The sequence below is a fragment of the Phallusia mammillata genome, chromosome 4, assembly GCF_965637545.1.
Source record: "Phallusia mammillata chromosome 4, kaPhaMamm4.hap1.1, whole genome shotgun sequence".
Taxonomy (NCBI): Eukaryota; Metazoa; Chordata; class Ascidiacea; order Phlebobranchia; family Ascidiidae; genus Phallusia; species Phallusia mammillata.
Window position 1 is genome coordinate 12,127,322 of NC_137255.1, and position 24,508 is coordinate 12,151,829.

Below are 24,508 nucleotides of genomic sequence, written 5' to 3' on the forward strand. Positions count from 1 at the left end.
AGAACCCAAAAGTTTTATTTGATTTTGCCTATCAAATTGGCGTTAAAGCCCACCAGTTTGTAAAAATCAGACATTTTATGTGTTTTTCCCTATATCTGCTGTATTAATTTGGACACAAAATGGCGTCCATGCGGCTATTTCGCGTAACAATGGGTTGGACTACTTGTGTTTTATATATACTTTGGTACTCAGTAGCTCCACCCCAGTTTCGTGGTAGAGCTACTAACACTGAGATTTGGCTTAGGCCCGGTCTGAGAACTTCTGCTAGGTGGCGCAACAGAGCATAGGCGTTTATGGTGTTGACTCAGCAATTATTTTTACCATAAACCCAAATTGCTGTAACAGCACCATGATAGCATCAACAAGAAATTTGGTCAGTTACTATTGTCGTTACTATTGAGTGCATGATGTTTATGACTGAAAAAAGTGCAATTTCCAGAAATACTTTTTTTTTTCATTTAAACAACAATTTGTTGTTGTGTTTTACCGTATTTACAACCGCTCCGTTTCGAGTCTGTGTCACGTGTGTTTTTGTGCCCATTATTATTGCATGTTATTGAGATTAGTCATTCGCTGTGCAAGTAAACAAAATTCCCCAATGATACCCTCTGCTGTTTACACTCGTGTGCATTATTGCGTAACAAAAATTACGCCACAATGGAGTTGCTAATTAAGATTTGTATTACTTGTTTTTCTACGCAAACCAATGGCTAGAAAACTAGAAATGTGGCTTTTCTGTATACAGCCAATATTTGTTCAATGAAGGCTAAAATTTGGAGCAGCACCCCCAGAAATTTTAGGCACGAGCCGCCACTGCTATTGTTTCTATTCCTACATATGAACTTTTGTGTATAAATTAATTTTCTGTAAATGGCTGAAATTATAGCTTTCACTTCGAAGAGTAAGAAAAATTTAAATAATTAGATAAAAATCTTACAAAATACTACAATTGTTGTTGAGTGTTCGTGGGCCGCATTGGAAGGCTTCGCGGGCCGCGAGTCTGACATCCCTGCTTTAGCTCATTTTGCGAAAAACGCGAATAGGTGGAAGTGATTGTGATTCTATATTCTTATTTGGCGTCTATTTGTGCAACTGAATAAGTTTAAATCAGTGGTTCTCAACCTTTCGTGTACCGTGGCCTCTTAAAAGTAACTTTTGGACCTCGGGGCACCCTTCATTGAACCCTGTAAGACCTGTGGCCTCCTTAAAAAAGTTAAATGGCAAATTCGTGATGGAAATCGGTACTTATTTCGGTTTTAAACGGGTCGAATAGACTAAACAAGAATCCGTAATCGTGCAGAACTTCAATATAGACAATTTATGTGAAATAGTCGATTTAATTACGGAATAAAGTTATTTGCAACACACACTGGGGGGTCATGGGCCCTGGTTGAGAACCACCGGTTTAAATCAAAGTGAAAGTGAGAATCGCCTGTCCATTGCTAAACAATAGACTTTATTGCATAACAACTAACAAAAATGCAATTGTTCGCGCTTGTCTTGTCTGTGATGTCAAATTTGGATCATTGTTATGCGCAAATTTGCATAACTAGCTAAAATCCTGCAATCAACTTTCGTTTTTTCTAAAACACACATTCAGGCTTACGCACCGCGAGCCCTCGAAATTATGGCAAGGAGACCGTTAAGAAAAAATAACGAAAAAGTTTGAGCAAAACTGGGTTAACGCCAGTGCTGTGTAACCATTAGGCAAAGTAGGCACGTGCCTATACAGGCCAGTCAAAAATCCAGGCCATTTTAAATGATTTGGCAATAATTCGAATTTTTTAGTTGGCAACCCTGAATTTCGGGCCACTTATAAAATGTACCTGCAGGCCAGCAGACCCTTAATCCGGCACTGGTTAACGCAACCGAGATAAATTTTGTCAGGGATTGTGTATCATAAATGACGGTAAGTGATAAGTTTGGTAACCCTAGTCGAGAGTCGAGACTCAAGAAAGTACACCAGACCCCAGTGTCCATCTGTGCTGTTGCTGTCAGTCAAGGCGTTGACGGTTGACACGTATTGAAAATTGAAATAGCTGACGCTATTTCGGATGGCACGTGATGAAAAGGTGGATGAATTTATCAGAAAGTATGTGACGGCTTTTTTTCCGTCACTTTTGTTGTATCTTTGCACAGTGGCGTACGGTTGTTTGATCGTTGGATTATGTCATAAATGTACAATATTTATGCAGGTGTGGATCTTTGTGGTTGATAATATTAAATACATAGTTTGTATGATTTTTAAGAGAAAAATAGGTGGTAGTGGTCATGAATTCTGAAGTAGAACCTATCATACTGGATTCCAAGCCGAGAAGTCAGGTTTGTTACAGTTTTTATCAGATAATAATTTTTACTGTAAGGGTATCTTAATGTGATTTTGTTATTCAAGTGGCAAGAGTGTTGAAAAATAAATTGCACATGTTTACAAGATGCAAATTTATTTAACAGTAGATGTAATTAATTTTTTTTAAATATGGCTGCAGTGCATTTAGTCATGATCCACTATTGTGCCCTCCACTGTTTTGTGATTCATAACATTTTTTAGTTGTGCAGCTATTTCTAACTTGTTGGTGATTTTATTGCAATTGTGTTGCTATGTGTTCTTTCCTGAAGTAAAATAAACTTAACTGAACAAAATTGCCATTTATTTTTAGTTTTATGTGGAAATAACGGCCCAAATAGATGTAAAAAGTGACATGCTTTATTGTTCAAACATTTCGGCAAATGCTCATGCCATCATCAGTGATATAAAGGCCACATCAGTTACACCCGTTTTTTTAGTTTTGCTCTAATAAATGCAATTAACCAAAACAATCCATATAAATCTGCAAAGAAAAATTGCTTTTCAATAACGGCATTTTTCAGATACTTTTGACCAAACAATGAACTAACCATCTTGTGTTTTTTTTAGAAAATTACTGGAAATGTAATATTTGCTGCAAGTGTTGCTGTCATCGGATCAAGTTTTCAGTTTGGGTACAATACAGGTGTTATAAATGCCCCTGAATTAATAATTGAACAGTTTTATAATCAAACATACCTAATTCGATACCACAAGTACATTAGTGCCACCAATTTAAAAGTATTATGGGCTTTGACTGTTTCAATTTTTGCTGTTGGTGGAATGTTTGGCTCATTTTTGGCTGGATATATGGCCAACTATTTTGGTAGAAGAAAATCATTATTAATTAATAATCTGTTTGCCATTGTTGGTGTGTTGTTGATGACAACAAGCAAACTTGCTGGTTCCTATGAGATGATTATACTCGGCCGTTTTGTGATTGGTATAAATTGTGGATTAAACACTGGGTTGGCTCCTTTATATCTTACTGAAATTGCACCTATTGAGTATAGGGGAATGTTTGGAACTCTGAATCAAATGGGTGTGGTAACAGCATTATTGTTGTCACAAATATTGGGACTGCCACAAGTTCTGGGAAATTCAGTTTTATGGCCAATTCTCTTTGCTGTTCCTGCTTTATTTGGGTTTTACCAAGTTTTTGGCTTGAAATTTTGTGTTGATTCTCCATCATACCTGTTTGGTAAAGGCATGCACGAAAATGGAATTGAGGCCCTTGTTTGGCTTCGGGGCACTGGTGATATTGAAGAAGACATACAAAATATTAGAAGTGAACAAAGTAATAACTCAGAAACTTTTGGATTTGTGCAACTCATAAAAAACAGATGTCTTTTTCAACCTCTCATTGTTGCCATAGTGATGCAATGCTCACAGCAGCTGTCTGGCATAAATGCTGTATTCTATTACTCTACGAGCATATTCGTTGCTGCAGGAGTGCCAGTCGTCATGAGCACATACATTACTGTGGGAATGGGTGTAGCCAATGTGGTAATGACTACAATATCAGTGAGTTTAATTGAAAAAGTTGGACGAAGAACACTACATCTTATTGGACTTGGGGGTATGTTTTTTTGTGCTGTTGGTTTGGTTTTTTCTTTAACTCTGGGAATTCAATGGGTATCTGCTGTTGCTGTTATATTGTTTGTGATTTTTTTTCAAACTGGTCCAGGATCAATTCCTTGGTTTATTACCGCAGAGTTGTTCGATGAGGCAGCAAGACCAACTGCCATTAGCATTGCTGGGCTTGTTAATTGGACTGGTAACTTTATTGTTGGTATTGCATATCCACCATTAGCACTTGCCATTCATGGATACACATTTATTATTTTTGCAATCCTTCTTTTTATATTTTTTGTATTTACATACTTTAAAGTGCCTGAGACAAAAGGAAAAACAATACACGAAATATCACTGTACTTTGACCCGTCTGCTGTAAAAAGTTAGGAGCTTCTTCTGTGCAAGAGGAAGTAGCTATCATGGCATTTAAGATAATGTTTGCTGAAAAATGTGTTTCTGTTCCTTCAAACATTGCATCTATTTAAACATCCTGATATTTATGTCCCTCTTGATATTGTGCTTTCATTGTCAATTTATAATTGACTGCTGCAACTGTTTTTTTACATGTTTTTGTGACATTGAGATTTTCATTTTGTGGCCTGTTGTGCTTAGCTTTGCGATACATTCTTGTTGTCTTTTATTTTGTTCAAATTGAAAGAGTTTTAGACTTGTTTTTACAGATCCACAATAGTGACAGTGAAATTTCACCACATTTAATGATATGCTTTTTGTGTAAAATGTTTGTTTTTTGGGGGGGTAAAACTTGCTTACGGAATAGTAGGCAATTTGAATTAAAAAAACGTTTTGAATTCCTGATTGGTTGGAATGAGTTTAGTTTCATTTCTGGGAAAGGGTCATAATCACAGAAGAAATGGCTGCACAACGTTAAAACATTATGCAGGACAAAAAATGGATTTGGGAAGAATGACTAAACGTGCTGTAGGGTATGACGCACGCGAGTAAAAACTAAGGGGCGAAGAAAATAAAAACAAAACAGTTTACGTAACCTTATTGCATTATTGTTGAAGTTATTCGGCCCGCTGAAAAAAATGTGACCCGTGAATGTTTGGGTTTCCCTGACTCCGTCACGCACCTATTAGTTTACTTCTACAACTTCTTTCCCATTTGAAAGCATGACAAATACACTGTTGATTAATTATATTGATTATGTTATTGTAATACACTGTGAAAAATGTAAAAGTTTGACCATTTTACAAAATGGCCATAAAAGTAAAATCTTTACGTAAACAAACTACTGAACAAACAATCTTTATTATGTCTAACGCTGGTTTATTAAGCATGTTTGGTAAAGAAAGAGTGCTTCAAATTTATGCAGTTGTTAGTTATTGATCCAGATTTTAAGTTTGATCCCGAATGACCCATCGGATCACCCACAGGTCCCCTAAGCGTAGAATGGTTAAAACGTCTGTACGGACTAAAGTACAACATCTGGGAGTTTTATGCTTCGTTGGCTGGTGCAATATAAGGTATTTTAAATAATTTGTAACTTTTAATTGGATTCACCCCTTTCCACCCTGAAACGTTCCGTTTTAGTTTTTTCCATCCTTTGGGCCAGAAATACAAGCCCTCATGTGCTAAAATTTCAAACAATTGTTTGTAGTGATGTCTTACGAGTCAGTCTTTTTGAGCATTAGACATCAGCGCAGTAATGCTCTGTAGTTTTATTAACTTAACATGCGCATTTACAGTTTTTGGCGAAGGTTTTATATCTTAGAAGTGATTAAAACTTTTCTTCATTGTTTCGTACATTTCATGTCAGGCAAACGTTGTTAATTAACATGGTACAAAAAACTAGATGGTATTTCTAACATACATATGTGCACAATAAAACTGTGCCAAAACGGTCATTAAATGTTAGTTCGGCGACTACACAGCGATACTACTACTGAAGAACAATATATTATCAACATAACTTACCTTTACTGCATGTAATATCTTCCTAATTTGTCAGTTTCTGCAACACTGAAGGAAAAGTTTTTACTGTTTTTAAACACAGCCATATCGAGGTCAAACTTTTGTAAGTATATGCCGATATAATGCAAACAGGATATGGACAAAACCTTTTGAAGTTTGGGTTAAATGCTATCTTAGGGTTGCCATACGTCAGGATTTTCCCTGACATGTCAGGAAATTTAGTGTTTAAATCTGCGTCAGGAAGAAATGTTAAAATGAACAGTCAGGAATTTAAGAGAACAAAATATATGTTATGAAATTAATTTACCAATGGAAAAAGTTTCTAGTAGTTAGCTACAATCACGTCTATACCATGAAGCGTAAAGAGGTAAGCTGGCGGCGCGCATGTTAACGCACCAGCTAACTGTTTCGTTTTGCAGTGTTTGTGCGCGCGTAACAATACCTGTTTGTTACTAGTTGTCTAACAATACGCGCTAAATACACAAATAAAAATCCGCGTCTCAAGAAAACACAGCATTCGATGCTACGTGTGAACGTGGGAAGTTTCATTTGTTTTAACTGTGTATCTAATATTGTATTGTATTGTATTAATTTTGAAACCGTGCATGAAAATGGTACATAGGAATACGAAAACACTACACTAGCGCCACGGAATCGGGAAACAGCCGCAAAAACCTCGCGGTTGAAAATACGCCAATGTCAAAATTTTTACAAAAAAGGACATAATATTGTCAGACGCAGCAGCCGCACCCTTAAAATGACTACGTTATAAACAGTAACGAACGAAATTTAAAAATGAATAAAAAACAAAACAAAAACACACAAATTTATTTACACTGTACAACACAAGTAAGAATTTAACAAGGAACTATCTAACAACATAAAGTCGAATGTCGTGGGACAGAATAACGGTTTCACAGTGGCATTTTATTTCAAATTTAAAAACGTGACTCCCAGTGTTTTGTTTTGTTTTCTATGTGAAATTGGTCCGAACGGTTTTTAGAGTGGTAAAGGTTGGCGACTTCTGATATATGTGCTTATTGTTTTAAGGATAGTCAGAGTAGTGAGCTTAGCCTAATAAACTTAACTAAACAGAGCCTACGCAGAAGTTAATTGGCAAGGATCAGAGTATCGTATCCAACGTTTCTCGTGTCGCCGTCCGTGTGACTTTCGAATATTCAAAATTTATTCCGTAATAGAAGTGTTCGGATCGCAAAATGATTAACGTAGCGGTTCTTTAACTAGGGTCCGGGGTACTTAAGGGGTCCGTGAGGCAGTTTTGCGGGGACCGCGAAAAGGTGGAAGTAATTCTATGTTCTTATTTGGCGTCAGTTTGTGCAACTGAATAAGTTTAAATCAAAATGTAAGTGAGAATCGACCGTCTCCATTGCTAAACAATAGGCTTTATTGCATGACAACTAACATAAAATGCAATTGTTCGCGCACAACTGTAATGTTTTTTGTCTTGTCTGTGATGTCAGATTAGGATCATTGTTATGCGCAATTTTGCATAAATAGCTAAAATCCTGCAATCAACTTTCGTTTTTCTGAAATACACATTCAGGCTTAAGGACCGCGAGCCCTCGAAATAATGGCAAAGGGACCCTTTAGAAAAAATAATGAAAAAGTTTAAGAACCACTGGGTTAACGCAACTGAGATAAATTTTGTCAGGGATTGTGTATCATAAAATATGGCAACCCTATGCTATCTACTAATTTGTCTTTAAAAATAAAAAATAAAGAATTTGAAAACCATTTTATTTTACCATGACTAATTTGCATAACACGTGTGTAGGGACCCATTTGATTTTGCCTGAGTTGAGTTTATTTCTTGCAGAACATTTCATGTGTGTAGCTTAAAGGTGTGTATAGCAGTGGTTCCCAACCTTTTTGTAGTCACAGACCCCTTTTATAAATTTAATACGCCAGCGGACCCCCAACGTAATTTTCCGTAAGTCTCTCTATGTTTTTCGTTTCTTGCATTATACGTTATTTGACTTTTTGGGCAGGCAACATTTTAATCAACCTTCAAAGTCCTTAAAAATCTCAATGAAGTTCTGTATTGTAGTTACAAAGAGATAAATGTTCTAGTGTGCAAAGGTTGAAACAAAGCACTACAAATTCCATTGTTCATGTGTATTGTGATGTTACAATGGAGATAACAATCACAAAAAAGTAATTTTACCAGACCCGAAGGTTTGATAAACAGTCTCTGCACTTGTATGCAGTAAGTAAAAACGGTTCGAAAATTTACAAATATTTTACTGGTGGTTAATGGTACTAAGAATGTTTGCCTCCACGGACCCCTCTAAAACCATCTCACGGACCCCTTGGGGGTCCGCGAACCCCAGGTTGGGAACCATTGGTGTATAGTGAATCGATAAATAGGGTACACAATATATAAAATGGAAAAATATAGGAAAGCCATAGGCTTACCTATCTATAGTTATAACTTATATCGGAGAAAACTGGAAACACATAAGAACCGAAAGGTATATGAACAGGATGTTACCAACAAGGAGAAGTTTACACTTGCCAATCACACAAGGTCAAACAATAGATTTTGACTCTGCGTCTGTGGCAGTTGGAAAATCGGAATATACAAAAAAGTCATGACATATAAGTAATGTACCAATAGTCAGACATGGGGCAATTCGAATGCATTCGAATACAGGCTTTGCCGGGGTCGTGCGATATTCGAATGATTTTGCTTTTCGTTCGACAGTGCATGAGTACAATTCGAATAGTTGATGTTAACTTTAGAATTAACAATTCACGAATACAAAAGCTTGAGTAAATTGTTTCGAATACAATTCGAATTGTTGTAGGTCAGGGGTGGACAACCCGCGGCTCGCGAGCCGCATGCGGCTCTTTGCCTGGTTTTGTGCGGCGCTTACGTTGTTGTGTAAGTTTGGGGCCACTGCGGATTTTTTGGTTAGTTTGTGGTTATGGCATTTTGTTTTTAAACAAACTTACTATCGGTCTGGCCACAAACCTTGCCTAGAAACTGCAACCTTATTAGGCAAATGGCTTGAATATGATGGCACATATTCCTCATTGTTTTGTACAATGCAAATAAGACACAAAGCAACAGCAATATTTACAACAACGTGTTCCAAAATTAATAATGTTTCAATCCGTTGTTTTTCGGGTTATGACCAACGTTATTTTATGGGCAGTCTGTCTCTTGGTCGTGGATTTGAGTTGAGCACTTGTTGGTGTTGAATACATCAGTGACGTCGCAATGCATTTTTTCACCACCTTGCATTTTTGTAAAGCTCGACGTCTACTTTGGGGCGTGCGCGTTAGATGAAAGTAGGCTACCGCAAAGTTCAAAGCAGAGAAAATCTTTTAAGTAAAATAAGAGAAAAACAGATTTCAGTACCAGACATGAATCTCACCGCCCGTTACTGACAGTAAGAGAAAAAAGGATATTTTAAATTGTATGTTTTTGTTTGTGGGATTCGTTAAAATGAGAGTTTGTGTGTAAGACAGTGCAAATCATTCATTGTTAAAAATGACTGGCCCGTGGTCTGTACAAGTCAAATTGTGTCATTATTACGTTTGTGTGCGACATTTAGAACAGATCTGGCTAATAGCCTACAGGTCGCTCGTGTTGGCCTATGTGTATAATTAGTGGCTCTTTGTGGTAACACAATAACAAATGTGGCTCTTAGGCATTGACCGGTTGGCCACCCCTGTTGTAGGTCCTTGCCAACTTAAGAATTTGCGAATTCGAATACACCATAATTTTTTACGAATACAATTCGAATTGTTGTCGGCCTTCGGCAACAATCGTAAATTCGAGTCGAGAATATGTTGCCACATATTTTTGCCAAATAGATTCGAATACAATTCGATTTGGCAGTAAATGTGACCTGATTTGACAAGTTTTTATTTATGTTACGAAACAATAACACAAACTTTGATTGTGACGTTACATAAATGCAATTGTGTTACAAAGCTCGCAACATTAGGTTGTTCTCAGCACATGACAAGTTTTGGAAGCAAACATCTAATGTAAATTTGGGGAAATTTGTATAATGGAGATTTAAATCAGTCAAGCAAATGTGTCAAAACAAATTTGTTTAGCCTAAGCTCGTTGGTTTGCATTTTTACACATTAATTTGCAATTCATAAACCCAAACGTTATTTTTTGTTCGAATACTCTTTTAGTTTTGGGGCGTTTTTTCCCTGTATTTTCCGCAACTACAAATACCCGAATCGGTGCATTCGAATTGTTTGCTTCTTACAACAATTGAACAATTCGTGAATACAAATAAATGAACTATTAATTCGAATTGCTACATCTCAAAAAGTACGCGAGTATTCATGAATACGAATACATGCTTGGGTTTATACGAATAGTAGGTATTCGAATTACACGTTGTTGTTTTTTGGTCAACCATTCATGAATACAAATACTTGACACGTTTTATTCGAATACAATTCGAATTGATGCCACTTAAAAAATATGAAACAATTCGTGAATACGAATACTTGGCTAGCATTATTCGAATACAATTCCCATGTCTGCCAATAGTGCGACACCATATATAAACATTAAAGCGGACTTGTTGCTCTCTGCTTGCTGCAGGCTGTTGCCTATAAAGCCTTTTGATTATGTCCTTGCGCCTTTTTGATTAATGCCCTTTATTGTGTCGTTATTTGCGTATTTCGTCACTATTTTTTTGTTCGACAGTTTTGTTCATTATTAAGTGTTATACAATTATGATTTTTTTTACCAGCCTGTAGCTTTGCGCATGCGGTTCTATTTATGTCGATCACTGGTTTTTATCCCACATTTAGTAGCCTATACATTTTCGTGTACTTTTCATGTGTGTACTTTTTTAAAATAATTTAAATTTAAAGGTGTTGGACTGCTGTGTGACTTCTTACGGATAAGAGCAGGCGTCTTTTGGACATGAAAATAACGACGCAGAATAGATACCCAAAAATGGACAATTAAATTTCGACGTCAATGCGATGTCAAGCTAAACAGGTCTTTTAATTTGGTTCCATTTTTATCGACGTCTTTTGAATTTGCCATTCACACCAAAAGTATACAAGGTTTCGACCATTATTAGTGATAAAAATAAACAAGTTGCGACGACAACCCGATCTCCACGCTCCGGCTTAATTTGGGTCCGCTTTTTCGTTTTTTGAACTTGCTCTTTACACAAAATACGTACCACGTTTCAACCACTTTGTGACGTCAAACCGACGTCCAACTTTGAACGTCTTACTTTGGGTCTGGTTTTGACGTCTTTTGGACCAAAAAAGGTACAAGTTTCCGACCTCTGGTAGTAAGCACTGTTCGATATCGATATAACTTGGGGTAGGCTACCGTCATCGCAACTTTTTTTCGGGAATAGTGGCTATTGAATCTGGTCTAACAAAAATGTTTTTGTGTAAAAGAGATAAAATACAAGAGCCTGACTTGGAATGTGGCCGGTGGTAGCAACATTTTCGAACAACATTCAGGTGTAGTAATACGTCCAGATAACGAATAGAACTATTTATCGCTGTATTTGTGAAAAACAGTGACGTCTTGAAGTGCATTATTTTCATGTGACTCATTTAAAATCATACAAAAAGTACACATGGTTGTGATATAACCAAACAACACTTTTAAGCAAGTAAGGCACTGTTTTCTTGTGGAAGTCGTTCTGAAATACCAGTGAGCGCATTGGGTGTGCTTTCCACAGTGATATTCCGTCCTTGGAATGTCTGCAAACAATTCATGGCATGTTAGTATTTTAAAAATCGAAGTTGACATTATTTTCTGTAATTTTTTTACCGCTGTTGTGAATACAAACCTGCACCTATTTCATCAGTCAAGTTAAGACCTTTTGATTTGAAACTCAACCCAAATTAAAAACGTTACTTGGCACTATTGCCATTAATATACACCATCACTTATTTTTCACAGTATGCAAATTCAGTGTCGATATTTTACATTGCATCACATATTTGCCATTTGCTTATAACTTGCTTATTTCTGCAGGCAAAAGCTCATGTGTCCCGCACATGCAAAGTTGTTAAATTCATGTAAAAGTGCTATGGGGTTTACCACAAAATTAACCATGTTTTTTGTAGTACAGGTTATCCAATCATTCGCTGTGTACATTATTATAAGATTTTAGGGGTGGTGGGGCTACAAGGTGAAACGCCCATTGTAGAAACTGTCCTAATTTTACTAAACATTGTTCAAAATTTAACCCATTAGTGGGGTAATTGCAGGGTCCAACAGCCAAACTAATAAAATACCAAACCAAAATGCCCCCAAACAAATAAAAGTGTAATAAAAATATGACCCATTCAGGAAGAAGACCCTATATATGATAAATATATAAATACATAAAGTATACAGTGATTTATGTTTTATGATTAATGAGTGACCAGCCCAACAATGTTTAGCCATATATGAAATTGATTTAACAACAATCTTAACAGACTAACTCAAGTTGGACTTCTGACTTAAAACTTTACAACACTGATTGGTTATAGTTACGCATCATACTGTTGTGTGTAACTTCTTGAGAAGAGTTTCATGAAACATTGCTGCAAGCTTCTTTGCTTGATCTTTATAACGAGGTTTGGCCCTAGATGATTCGATAGATTTGTCTTGTTGCTTCTTGCAGTTAACCAAATGTCGATAGTTTGAGGTTCGTTTTACATAATCATTCCAACTTTCAATTGACTTTTCACGCTGTTTGTGGTTTTCTTTCACCTGAACATTTTCAGAAAAGTTTGTACCCATATGTGCATTTAATAAAAAAAAACATGAACCTGTAAAGGGATTTTCATTACATTTACATGTTAAATCTACCATGTCTTTACCTCCACGTAAAACTGCTTCTCATCATGTAAGTCCTGTTGACTCTCTGCTTCTAAAAGCTCTGCTTGTAACATTGAAACACCTTTTCCTCTTTCTACAATTGCTCTTGTTATGGTGTCCATCGCCTCTTGGTCAGGAGTGGTTGGTCTAACTCCCTCCACAGGAAGTTCATTTGAGATTTCACTCCAAACTTCACCCAACTATGCAAAACAACAATATCTGAGAACTTAGTGCTGCTTTCATACAATACTTGTTCATAACACATATGTCCTAAATTTATGCTTTTATACATGCTGACTTTTCATTCTTAAAGTACCTATGAGCAGTGATGGGGTTCAGCCGGTTCTCACCAGTTATATAGAACCGTCTCACAAAATTTTATGAGATCAGGGAACCAGTTAGAATGAAACAATTTTGAATCCCACTATTGAAAACTTAAATACCACTACACATTTTATGAGATCAGCGAACCAGCTGACAAAAAATGTAAATCCCACCACTGCCTGTGAGGGATTAACTGTCAAATGTTCACAGGATTTCGTTACATGCTTGGATGTATTAAAACTCTAGGAATGTGTTGTGTGTGAAGTGGAGTTATCAAAAGATTAAAATAAATAATACAAACAGCTATTGCTGGTTTTTTCAACATTCAATTAGTTATTTTATCGTTTAAACAGCAGGAAACAAATGCTATCAAATTTTGTACCCAAGTCAAACACCCAGACCAATACAAACAATTTCGATTTTTTTTGAAACAATCAGAGCAAAACAGACCTTAAAATCAAGGTATTTTTCAATGATTGCAAGGGTTACATAATCTTCTGTGGTCAGTCCAGGCAAGTCGCTGAATCCAAGTCTTGTAAAAAGAGCAAAGACTTTGGCCCTAAGATTTTCGGACACATCCACAATAGATAATGAAGCTGCACTGGATGATTGTGGCGCAACTGCATGTACTCTTTGCATCTCACCTAGTATTTTAATAAATGTAAGGTTACATAGAAACAGCAAGCAACAGGTACATGTTATAAAAACATAATAAAGGGTTTATTTCATAATGCAATTTATATATTTCTACTCCCTTTTTAAATGCTGCATACACAATTTCTAACCCTTACATTGGTTATACATTTGTTTCCTAACTCCAATATAGTCCCTATTATTATCTGGCATTAAAAAACAATGTTGTTTCTGCGAGCAGATCATATTAATAACAATTGCTAATTCTGCAGCCACATATGTGTAAGACACAAAAGACAAATGGTTCAAAAAAACAGAATGCTTTTGGTAAACCGTCTTTGTAGATCATTAAACTGTCTTTGTACATCACATTTTGCATTTGGTAGAAAAAAAAAACAGACAAAAACACTCTATTCCCCCGCAAATTAACCTTCAGCTTTAGCTGGGCTATTTGTGTCCAGGCGCATGTTAATATATTAATTTTTTTGAAAACACATAGAATGACATACACAAACAAACCAGAAGGGTGGCTTGCCACATTCTACATAGACTACAGCCTAATTTAAATGTACATATATTCCCAAACTTATTTTATGAGTAGTCCCGTATTAGACAACATAACTTATGAAAACTTATGGGTCACTTGCAAACTTGTGAATGTACTTGTACAGTAATTAATCTGCTTAAATAATCATGCTGTATGAAATATAAACTAGAATAGTGGTTTTCCTATATATTGCCAGTTTATATGTACTACATCATATTTAACGATGTATCACATATACCATTTACTATATTTATAATGGATATATATTTGGCACCTATTTCATTGGGTCCCTATCTTTTTCCTGGTACTTTATAACATAATTGTTTCTGCAGGCATAATCTAATGGATCCCCACACATATGCATAGGCGATTTGGTAACAGTAAAAATAGGGCACAACCACTGTTAAACTGAAATAGTGATTTTCCTATTTATTCCATTTTACAGAAACTGTGCCATATTTACGTACCATCCATAATTGTTAGGGATATATATTTGATGGATACATTCAGTATGGTACCAATATTTTTGTGGCCTGTTATAACATAATTGTTTTTGCAAGCAAAAACCAATGTGTCCCCTCACACACATATTTTTTAAATTCGTAACAGGATGAATGGCACATGCATATGGTAGGTAAGAATTTGGGGTCAATGCAAAGGTCCAGACAACAGAGGTTAGCGTCGATTTTTCATGGTTTCATTTCCGTTAGCGATCATTGTCTCGCGGCATGCAAATGTTGTTAGATAAAGATATGGCGCCGATCGCGGCAGGAGGGGCCTGTCTTTAACCGCCATAAGACGCAAAACTGTGTGATAGAACAATTGCATAACTAAATTATTTAAATGATCTACAAACATATCTTAATTGCACAGTGCAAAAAGACTGCCTGATAGCATGTCCAGTTATGCGCGAGGCCGAGATATTCGCTTTTCAGAGGCAGGTTTGCGCTTTTCACGCCCAATTGGGCTTTTTTCGACATGGAGTTGCGCGTGGTTTTCACGAGGAGGAAAATGAATGAGTCCAACTATTTAAACTTTTAACAAAGTTTCAACATTTTTTTTACTTAAGAGCCCTTTGTTTGTTGAATTATGATTTTTTAATCCGCACATAGCGTTCCCTGGTGCCGTTAAGTTTCTACATACCAACAATACGATTGCTTAGCTGGGCTTTTTATGTCCAAAACCTGTTCTGAAACAGTTTTATTAACGCTTTCAGTTTGAGCAGTCACGTTACACAGGTGTAACAAATTGTGCTGCGTTGTCGCTCTGCGTTTCGAAACACGAATAAGTTGACCTACATTAACGTTTACAGCGCAATATAACTAACATCGTAACATCTTTATTCCAACCAGCGAGAAAATGGTCAAGTGACGACTGTGTTCATGCATGAAGCAGAGGCATTTTTTCCATGTGCCACTATCGCCAATCACTCCCATTGCGTCAGCTGTGCACTGAGCGAGCACAAATTTGACAAAAGACAGCATGTAAAAACATATTTGGGGCTGTGAGAGTAATTACTGAGCCGATTGCACTGAAATTTTTAACAGCCAACAAGGAGCACCCTATCCACAGCTGTTTAAAATTTCAGCAGGTTAAGTCTTGTATTTCTGACCTCATTAACATGTGAACAAACAAACAAATATTTTGGGGGAAAGGGGGGAAAATGAATATATACAACTTCAAGTTACAAAATACTTTAAAATACGCTGCAATGTACCAATCAAAAAAGTATGAAACTCCAGAATCATCAGCTTTAGCAAGTATAGCCGTTTTAAAAGTTTCACGTTTTGGGGGTTATGGGTGAACCGAGGGATCAAACGGGGTCGAAGTTCACATGGACCATCTTTAGACCAATATCCATAATGTGTGTAAATTTGATAAAGTTTGAACCATTCTTTCTTGACCAAAATGTGGTAACAAATCCACGTTAGACAGAAAAAAATATAGACAAAAACAATATGTGTCCCTTTCAGGGAAGGGGACCCATAATTATCTAAAATACATCATATTCATACATTGTTTAAAGTTTGACATCAAACAGGGGCTATGGGGTGAAACATAACACTCAATACCGCATAATGGCACATTCTATAAACTGTTTGAAATATATCCAGTAAAAAAAAAAGAGTGAAATCAATATGTCATAATCAACTGCCAAACCAACAATGACCATTCAGTGACATTTTACCTCAGGGGTGTGCAACCTGCGGGCTAACTACGGCCTATTGAATAAAGTACAGCCCGCGAAGATGTTTAGATTTTAAATGAAGTATGGACCACTAAACTATTTTAAAGCAGTGCTAGCCAGTAATTCCAATTCTTTTGTGTTTCTGTGCAGATCAATGCGATCAATCCGTCAATAAATTTTCTGCGGTCTAACAATGCAGTTAGAATCATTTGCCATTTTACTGGTATTTGTTAACTTAATATATGCATGTTAGGTACGCAACAAAGTGAAGTCAACTTGTGTTATAAAATGGTACGGCCGTGGTCTAATCACATCAGCAGTATTTGACCCATTAGTGATAAAGGTTGCACACTTCTGTTTTAACCCATTGCAGCATTCTAACTTACTAACATACAGAAATGCAATCACAACCTGCAAGGAGAGGTTTTCACAGTACCTATTGATCACTTCTCACCCTGTCACATTTTTATGTCTAGTTCTGAGGCATGTCTAATGGTCTAGTGCGAATTATTTTGACCCATATTTGGGGTAGTGAAGGTTACTAATACTTTGAATGATACACAATTTTCCTCTAACAACAAGTATGGCTCTATGACGCTATAAATTTCCAGCAAATTAAACTTGTATTTTTAAGCTAAGGGACTTATAAACAAAAAATAACTGAAGGGGTGAATCCAAGTTTAAAGTTACAAACTGATTTTAAATACTTTGCAATATACCAACCAACAGAGCATGATACTCCGTCATATACTAAACAAGTATAGTCAAATTTTCCCATTTACAGGGCCTCTGGGTGTTCCTGGCAGCAAAATTCACAGAAAACAACTTCACCTGCATGTCACATGCGTAAATTTAAATGAGTTTGAACCACTCTTTCACAACCAAATGCATCGTGGTACATTCACAATGGATGAAAAAAAATGACAGCAATATATGTTCTTTAGGGAAGGAGATATACACACATTTTCACCTTGCGTTACTTTGGGCTTTTGGTAGGAGAAACTTTGATCATTGGTATGAACTCTGTTTAAATCACATTATTTCTATTTACTCAAATTTCAATTTTGTTGTTTCAAAAATATGACCATCACTAATAGGGCTTTATAATGAATCAAAGCTATCTTCTATAAACGGTCTAATTTTCAATTTGCGTATTGTTTCATGATGTGTTTCTTCTGTAGGCTAAATTAACCCAGAGGTGGTAAATTCAAAGAAAGCTGATGACACACCACTACTTTATAACCACTATTTTTGTTTTGATGTATCAATGATGGAAAAAGTGTGCCAAAAAGATAACTAATACAAAAATATGTCAGTAGTTGGTGCAATATGGCTGGTCTCATTATCACAAATTAATAAACAAATAGGTGTACAGAATACAGTTTACACATATCTACCCTCTGCGCAGTTTCTTTAAATTGGTAAAACATTTTATGTCAAAAGTGCATTCACCGACAGGCAGAGTGGAATAAAGAATAAAATAAGGACAATTCCTGGTCAACTTTAAAACACTTCTAACAGGAATGAAGGATCATACCTGATATGGGAGATGCAACATCAGCTATGGCACCATTTTCATCTCGTAGGGACCCAATTCTTTTTTCTTCTTCCCGCCATAGATGTATAAGTAAGTGTGGGGCTGTGACATCATTGGTGCCTCTCCATGTGTGTATGTGAGCAATAGTTTTAGGGTTTTCACACAGTTCCAACAAACAACCCAGTATGAGATTGTGCATGTTACGGGGACAGGCCTTCACACATTTGAATTCAATTATTCAAACAACAACTAGAAGGGTGGCTTAGCACATTTTGTTGTTGCATTTACACTATAACCTATTTTAAAACATTAATATATTTCCTATGCTTATTTTGTATTGGGTCCCATATTAGCCATCATCTTTTATAACCTTAGTGGCTTAGTCATTTCCCGAGGCAGAAACTCATGGGTCCCCACACATGCAAAGTTGAAAATAATGCATTTCAAGAGATAACCATGAGAAAGTCGGGTGTCGTAGGGTAAAACACAGTGATCGGCACTGGGCTTAAATAATAATACTATGTAGAGTACCAACTATATAAATTTAGATTCACTCCAGATATTGTTTGAAGTATGTCCTATTTAACGTTCTTTTTCAAAGAAAAGGAGTAAATAGTGGCATAAAGGGGTAAAACAAAAAAATGGACACCTGTGAATAGCAAATTCTACAAGCTGTCCCATTTTCATTAAATTCGAACATTGTTAAAAGGGTGACTTATTTTAGGGATTAGTTGGTTAAGTTGTGGTGCTACAGGGCAAAACATAACATTTGAGGACTTAGTATGTTCAATAAACTTTGCAAATTTCATATAATTAGGACGTTTTTTAAAAGTTCATTTATTTTAGGGGGCTAGTTGAGTAAATGTTGGGGCTACAAGGTTAAACACAACAATCAACGCCTATAAATGGCATACTCTTCAAGTCATCCAAATTTCAGCCAATTCTGACACTGTTTACAATTTTTTTTTAGGGGGCTAGCGGGGTAAATACTAGGGTTATTGGGACAAACAAAGTGGGATGCACATCTACATAACTATATCTACCATCTGTATAAGTTTCAGCCACATCCATCAAACATTTGATGGCAAAACAAGTCGGACAAACTTTAGGAAGGAAATAACGCAATTTAGTGGGCTAGCGGGATAAATACTGGGGTTCTCAACAAAAACAAAGTGGGATGCACATCTACATAACTATATCTACCATCTGTGTAAATTTCACCCAAATCCATCAAACATTTGATGGAAAAACGAGTTGGACAACTTTGGAAAGAAAAAAAAAGAATAAAAAAAACAATTTGCGTAAAATCAATGCATACAAGGGTTAGCAAATAATTTGGTAGTTTTACATTAACACATACTTGCAAAAGATCTATTAAAAGAAATACTCCTTCATTCTCAAGCAAGAAGTCTTCAGTCATAAAGCATCCTACTGCACAACACCATGTGGCATCAACAGCAGCTAACATGAGTTTATGATGACCCAACCCACTTGATATTTTGTCAGGATTGTTTTTCATGTAATCGACCAAAACATCAACCCCCTACATGGATAAGTTTGAAATTTTCTGGACATTTATACATCGTAATATCCAATCACTATGATAATTGTGTATTACCTGTCTACCAAACAATTCTTTTCTGTGGATGTCACTTTCACAAAGAGTAGACAAGATATAAAGCATGTCACACTGCATTTCCACATCCATTGCATCATCACTTTCCACAAAGAAATTTTGCAAAATATCTAATTGCCAAACACATTTACATTGTGTTTATTATAACAAATCACATTTCGGGCTTATGTGCTAACTATTGTGAGCAACAAAAACAATCAAACTACAAACCATTTGTATAAACTGTACATTTGTTACAATTGCACTCACTTAAAAGTTGGGAAATGACCCCTTGGTCACAAAGATCCTGTGCAGTTGCTTCATTGCCACTAGATACAATGGCATTTAGAAGTCGCAAACAAAATCGCATTTGGGCTTTCTTGTTTCCTCGTCCACCAGACCCATGGAAGGAATTGCCATGACCTTCAAATTTCGTCTAAAATAAATTGAGTGTTTGAATTTACAACCCACACATCAAAATTTAAGCATTTTTATGGAGGTGTATTTGTGATTCAACTCATGTAAGTTATATGGTACAATGAATTCTGTCGTGAGATTGATTGCATGTAAGTACTATACCTCAGAAACACACCATTCCAGCAATAGCAAAAGTCTAGTATTTCCTTGACAAGTCACATAATCTTCAACTAATAAAACAGCAAGCCTACTAAGAGCAGACATTGCATACAGTTGAAGTTCTTCAAACTGGGCTGGTGACCACTCTCTCGGTAACTTTTTGGTTCCATTTGCTTTTACATAGTGAAAGAGTGACAGCAGGACTTTACCATCAGACAAAAGCTAAAAAGTGTATAATACTGTTTACTGCTAGTTGCACAGACAAACTGAAATCAAAAAGTCAACTTCAGAAAAGAATCCCATAAATAATTGTGCCAATGCAAAAAACTACAAACCTGAATGGCAGCAGGATCTCTGCTTAATAATTCCAACATGTTGATCAGCAGTTTTTTCAACTCAAAATCCTCATGGCTTTGCATTAGTTTTAAGGACTTGACGAGTGGGTTATGACTTTTTACCTCAGAAAATGTTGCAAAAAGTATCAGCTGCTTAGCAAATCCTGTAGTAACACGAAACAGAAAATTTTTCTACAATATTATAATAAATTGTCAAAACATCCCGATCTTGTCATGTTTGATCAGAATTTTTAAGAAACAAAAGTAAAAGTAGGACCTGTCTCAACTATTGGAGAATCAAGATTTTGAGCAACCAATGTTGTGATGACAAGAAGATCATTTCTCAGTTGTTTCTCGTAGTTGGAACATCCACTGACCATTAACTCTTTAAACGCTTGTTTTAATGCACTACATTAAAAAACAAATTCAATAGAGAGGGTAAATAAATTCAGAATTTTGTTTACTTGACACATTCAAGATTGGCAAGCTGATGAGATACTTCCTGTCCTCCAAATTCAAGCAAATTCCACAAAATTTCAACAGAAATAAACAAAAGAAATCCAGATTGGTCAGAAGCATTCATGTGGCAGCAAATATGATATGCTGCATCACTTTTGAGCATCTGTTTGCAGTTTTCTTCTGTCCCCAATGCGCACATGATTATTAGGGATATTCACTTACACTGCAATATTACTTACCAGAATCAGATGACAGCTTTTGTAAAACTTCCATTATTTTTAATTTTATTTTTAGGTTTCCACCAAGAAGGGTCAATGATTTAATCAGAGTTTCAGCAACATCGCTCATTTCAATCATATGTTTGTTGTATTTGTGACTAGTCGGTCTCAATCCCTGTTTTCCGAATAAACATACAGAAACTTACATACAAGTTTGATAACAAAATCTAACCTGTAATATTTCAGACACTTCCGGTGGATTACAATACAATGAGATTATTGCATCAGCAAGTGCTGATCTTACTGTTCCATTTGGAACTCGCATCAAATACCCCATTTGAGCAATAGATTCAACAACAATTTGGGCAAAAACTGTTTCATCTGATGTTTTTTCTTTAAGAAATGGCAACCTTAAAATTGAAGATAATACTAATGGAACATATCATTTACTTTAAAACTAAACGGTTGAAAAACAAAAACAATGTTTTATAACTGACCCACAAATTCGCAGCAAACTGCACATAGGTTCAATGTAACAATCCTGTGATGATATCCGATCAGCGCAAACATTTAAAATTTTGAAAACTTGCACAAGATCTTTAAGGAAAAATCCATTTTTGTACCTGTCACAATATAAAAATGGATAAACCCAAACTCTAAAACTTTTTGGTAATGTTACTTATAATTTAAAAAAAAGATCAAAAAATACTCCCTATCTTTATCTTTAACTTGAGCATTGTTGTGTAAGGCAAATTTTTGAAAAACTTGAAACTTCTTTGAAAAAAAACAGATAGTGTAACAGACACCTAATAAATCATGTTGTGCCAAAGGTTACAAATTGTTCTTAGATTTGTTTTTTTTTAATGACAACAGTGTGTTGGAAAGATTAAATTGTGCCAAAAATTAGAAGCAGTGGTGTGCCCCAAATCATTCCTAACTCTCTTTCTCAAAGTGACATGCATTTTATCGTTCTATTCGACCACCGCCGATGTGATGCAAATAACTAAAAATGTTACAGCCTTTTTTTCAGTAAGAACGTTGCAGAAGCCATTCTCGACCGCCCATAAACCAATCAATCACTTCCATCACGCCAATGGGAATGAGGGAACACATAAAATTTACCTATCAGCAATTCGCCGTAAGGCATGTATGTGTCTTTCAAACAGTTGGTCTGAATGTGGATCTGTGAGCAGTTTTGCAACGCGATTCATGTCAATAGGCTTTAATGCAATACCCTAGATATAGCAAAAACAAAAAAGACAACCAATTAAAAAATTTGGTATGCCAAAATACTATTCAATGACAAAAACATGCAACTGTTTTAAAAGTTTTTATTATTTAATGTTACATCTTTTTTACCAAATATCTCAAACCATTTCTTTCAAATAAATTTGGAATAAAATAGTCCCTTAAAAGCTAACAGGAACCCTGGTTTTGAAGTTAAAACTTGGATGAGAGATAGTTAAATGTTAAACATTTTGCTTTTTAAACGCGTCTGTCAACTTCATTCAAAATTAAGCATAAACAGTTCAAAAAACATACCTTTGACAAACTGGCCCCATCATCAGTGATAATGTGTGACACAATCGGTATTTTTTTCAAGGATTCTGATTGTCCCTTCAAGGACGCTTGTGCAGACATGTTCAATGTTTACTTGCTCACATTTTATGTCACCTATCATATTTTTAAAAATATCTTTTTACACACTACATAGGTAATACAATTACTTCCCACGTAAAATTGTTAGGCTATTTTAAAACCACCAAAAAGTAGTCCCACTCCTTATGATGCTAAGTTGCTAACCCATGAAACAGTTTTAAACTCAAAAATTACAATACAAACTTAGCAATCTGGATCCCAGGTTAACCCGTTATATCAGTGGTTCCCAACCTTTTTGTAGTCACGGACCCCTTTTCTAAAAGTCATAGGTCTGCGGACCCCCAACGTAATTTAAGTCTTTCTATGTTTTTCACTTCTTGCATTATTTGTTACTATACTTTCGCTATTTGGGGCAGCATTTTAATCAATCTTCACAGTCTTAATTTTCAATGAAGTTCTGTACTAGTGTTGCAATTAATTCGATCAAGATGTAGATTTTCTGCTTTACAAAACTTGAAACAAAGAACTATAAAGTCTATTGTCAGTTACAGTTTGCACTCGTATGCCAGATTGTAAAAAGGTTTAGAAACTAGAAAATATTGTACTGTTGGGTAATGATACTAAAAATATTTCCCTCCACGGACCCCTTGGGGGTACGCGAACCCCAGGTTGGTAACCACTGCGTTAGACATACCAGTTTTACATAAACTTCCCTTTAACTAGAGATGTACCGAATATTCGGTTTCCTGAATTTATTCGGCTGAATTGGCTATTTTTACAAAGATTCGGATTCAGTCAAATAATTTGTTGCGATTCGGCCGAAACTGAATCTTTTTTTAACACAAATTCAAAGCGTAAAACATGTTTTTCTGCTCAATCTGGTACCACTCCATCTTTCAAACTACGCCATAAGTAAAATCGCATCAACTGTTATGATTTTTTAAGCATTATCGTTACAACCACCCCAGACGAAATATTCAGTAATTTATTGGCAGGCTGGCAACCTCAAACCTCACAAGGCTAAAATGTTAATGAAACACAACTATCTTGTTGTGTAGCACAATTGTTTGCCTAGTAGAAAAACTAGTGTTTTGGTGTCAAACGCAAACGCGAAGCTTATGCCTTCGCGTGACGTCATAATGATTCGGAATTTATTCGGCAAAACTGCCGAATATTCGGTTTCGACCGAACCCAACTTTAGCTGATTCGGTACATCTCTACCTTTAACCTACCCCCGTTTAACGCTTTGCTTCTATAAACAAATAAACAGTGCGATAAAACTGCGTAGGGTACCCTCTGTTTGTCGGCCATACTGAAATTAATAGCAGCTACAAAAATAGTCCAATAAAATATGGTAGCTACCTGTTTCTTCTGCTAAAAAACAGCTTATTGAAAAGTATTAAGATATCTTTAATAAGCCCCTCGTAACGCAGTGCCTATCGGGTTAGGATTTTGGAAGCACTGGCTTCAATCGTTTCCATGGCGACCAATGTTTTTTCTATGTTTTTTATACTTTAATGTTTATTTAGTGTCAGTGAATGATTAACTCACCAGTGAATAATTTTTTTAAGTAATAAAATTAAAAATGTAGCAATACTTTTTTAGATGTGTTATCCAAGAAAAAAGTGTTCAAAAATTTTTCTATTACCAAGCAAAATAAACTTAACTGAAAATATTTTTGGTGTACTTGACGTTTTGACATTTGGATTTGGCAAAAAATGCAAACACAGGTTAAACTTTTTTTAAATGATCGACCTCTACCACCCAACTACTGGTACTGGT

General features: G+C 35.9%; 2 protein-coding genes across 5 annotated transcripts; one reads left to right on the forward strand and one right to left on the reverse strand.

Moving 5' to 3' along the window:
- Positions 1-2,168: 2,168 nt before the first annotated feature.
- Positions 2,169-5,078, forward strand: LOC145223073 (solute carrier family 2, facilitated glucose transporter member 1-like). Its single transcript, XM_080089383.1, has 2 exons — positions 2,169-2,322; positions 2,915-5,078. Exons 1-2 carry the CDS (start codon positions 2,272-2,274, stop codon positions 4,304-4,306), a joined length of 1,443 nt encoding a protein of 480 aa, XP_079945509.1. The 5' UTR covers positions 2,169-2,271; the 3' UTR covers positions 4,307-5,078.
- A 6,286-nt stretch (positions 5,079-11,364) lies between these two features.
- On the reverse strand, positions 11,365-24,446 carry LOC145223070 (cilia- and flagella-associated protein 69-like). Of its 4 annotated transcripts, none has more exons than XM_080089374.1 (17): positions 22,670-24,446; positions 22,250-22,362; positions 21,625-21,750; positions 21,360-21,537; positions 21,149-21,302; positions 20,915-21,086; positions 20,728-20,858; positions 20,451-20,614; positions 20,119-20,337; positions 19,810-19,975; positions 19,543-19,670; positions 19,285-19,467; positions 17,925-18,138; positions 13,470-13,663; positions 12,698-12,895; positions 12,378-12,587; positions 11,365-11,584 (listed from the first exon to the last, which is right to left on the reverse strand). In XM_080089374.1, the coding sequence occupies exons 1-17, from the start codon at positions 22,766-22,768 to the stop codon at positions 11,486-11,488; spliced, it is 2,748 nt and encodes a 915-aa protein (XP_079945500.1). In that variant the 5' UTR covers positions 22,769-24,446; the 3' UTR covers positions 11,365-11,485. The 4 variants fall into 4 exon arrangements, with proteins under 4 accessions (XP_079945500.1, XP_079945499.1, XP_079945501.1 ...); XM_080089373.1 differs by having other exon boundaries at positions 20,915-21,089; XM_080089375.1 differs by lacking the exon at positions 19,285-19,467 and having other exon boundaries at positions 20,915-21,089.
- Positions 24,447-24,508: the final 62 nt, after the last annotated feature.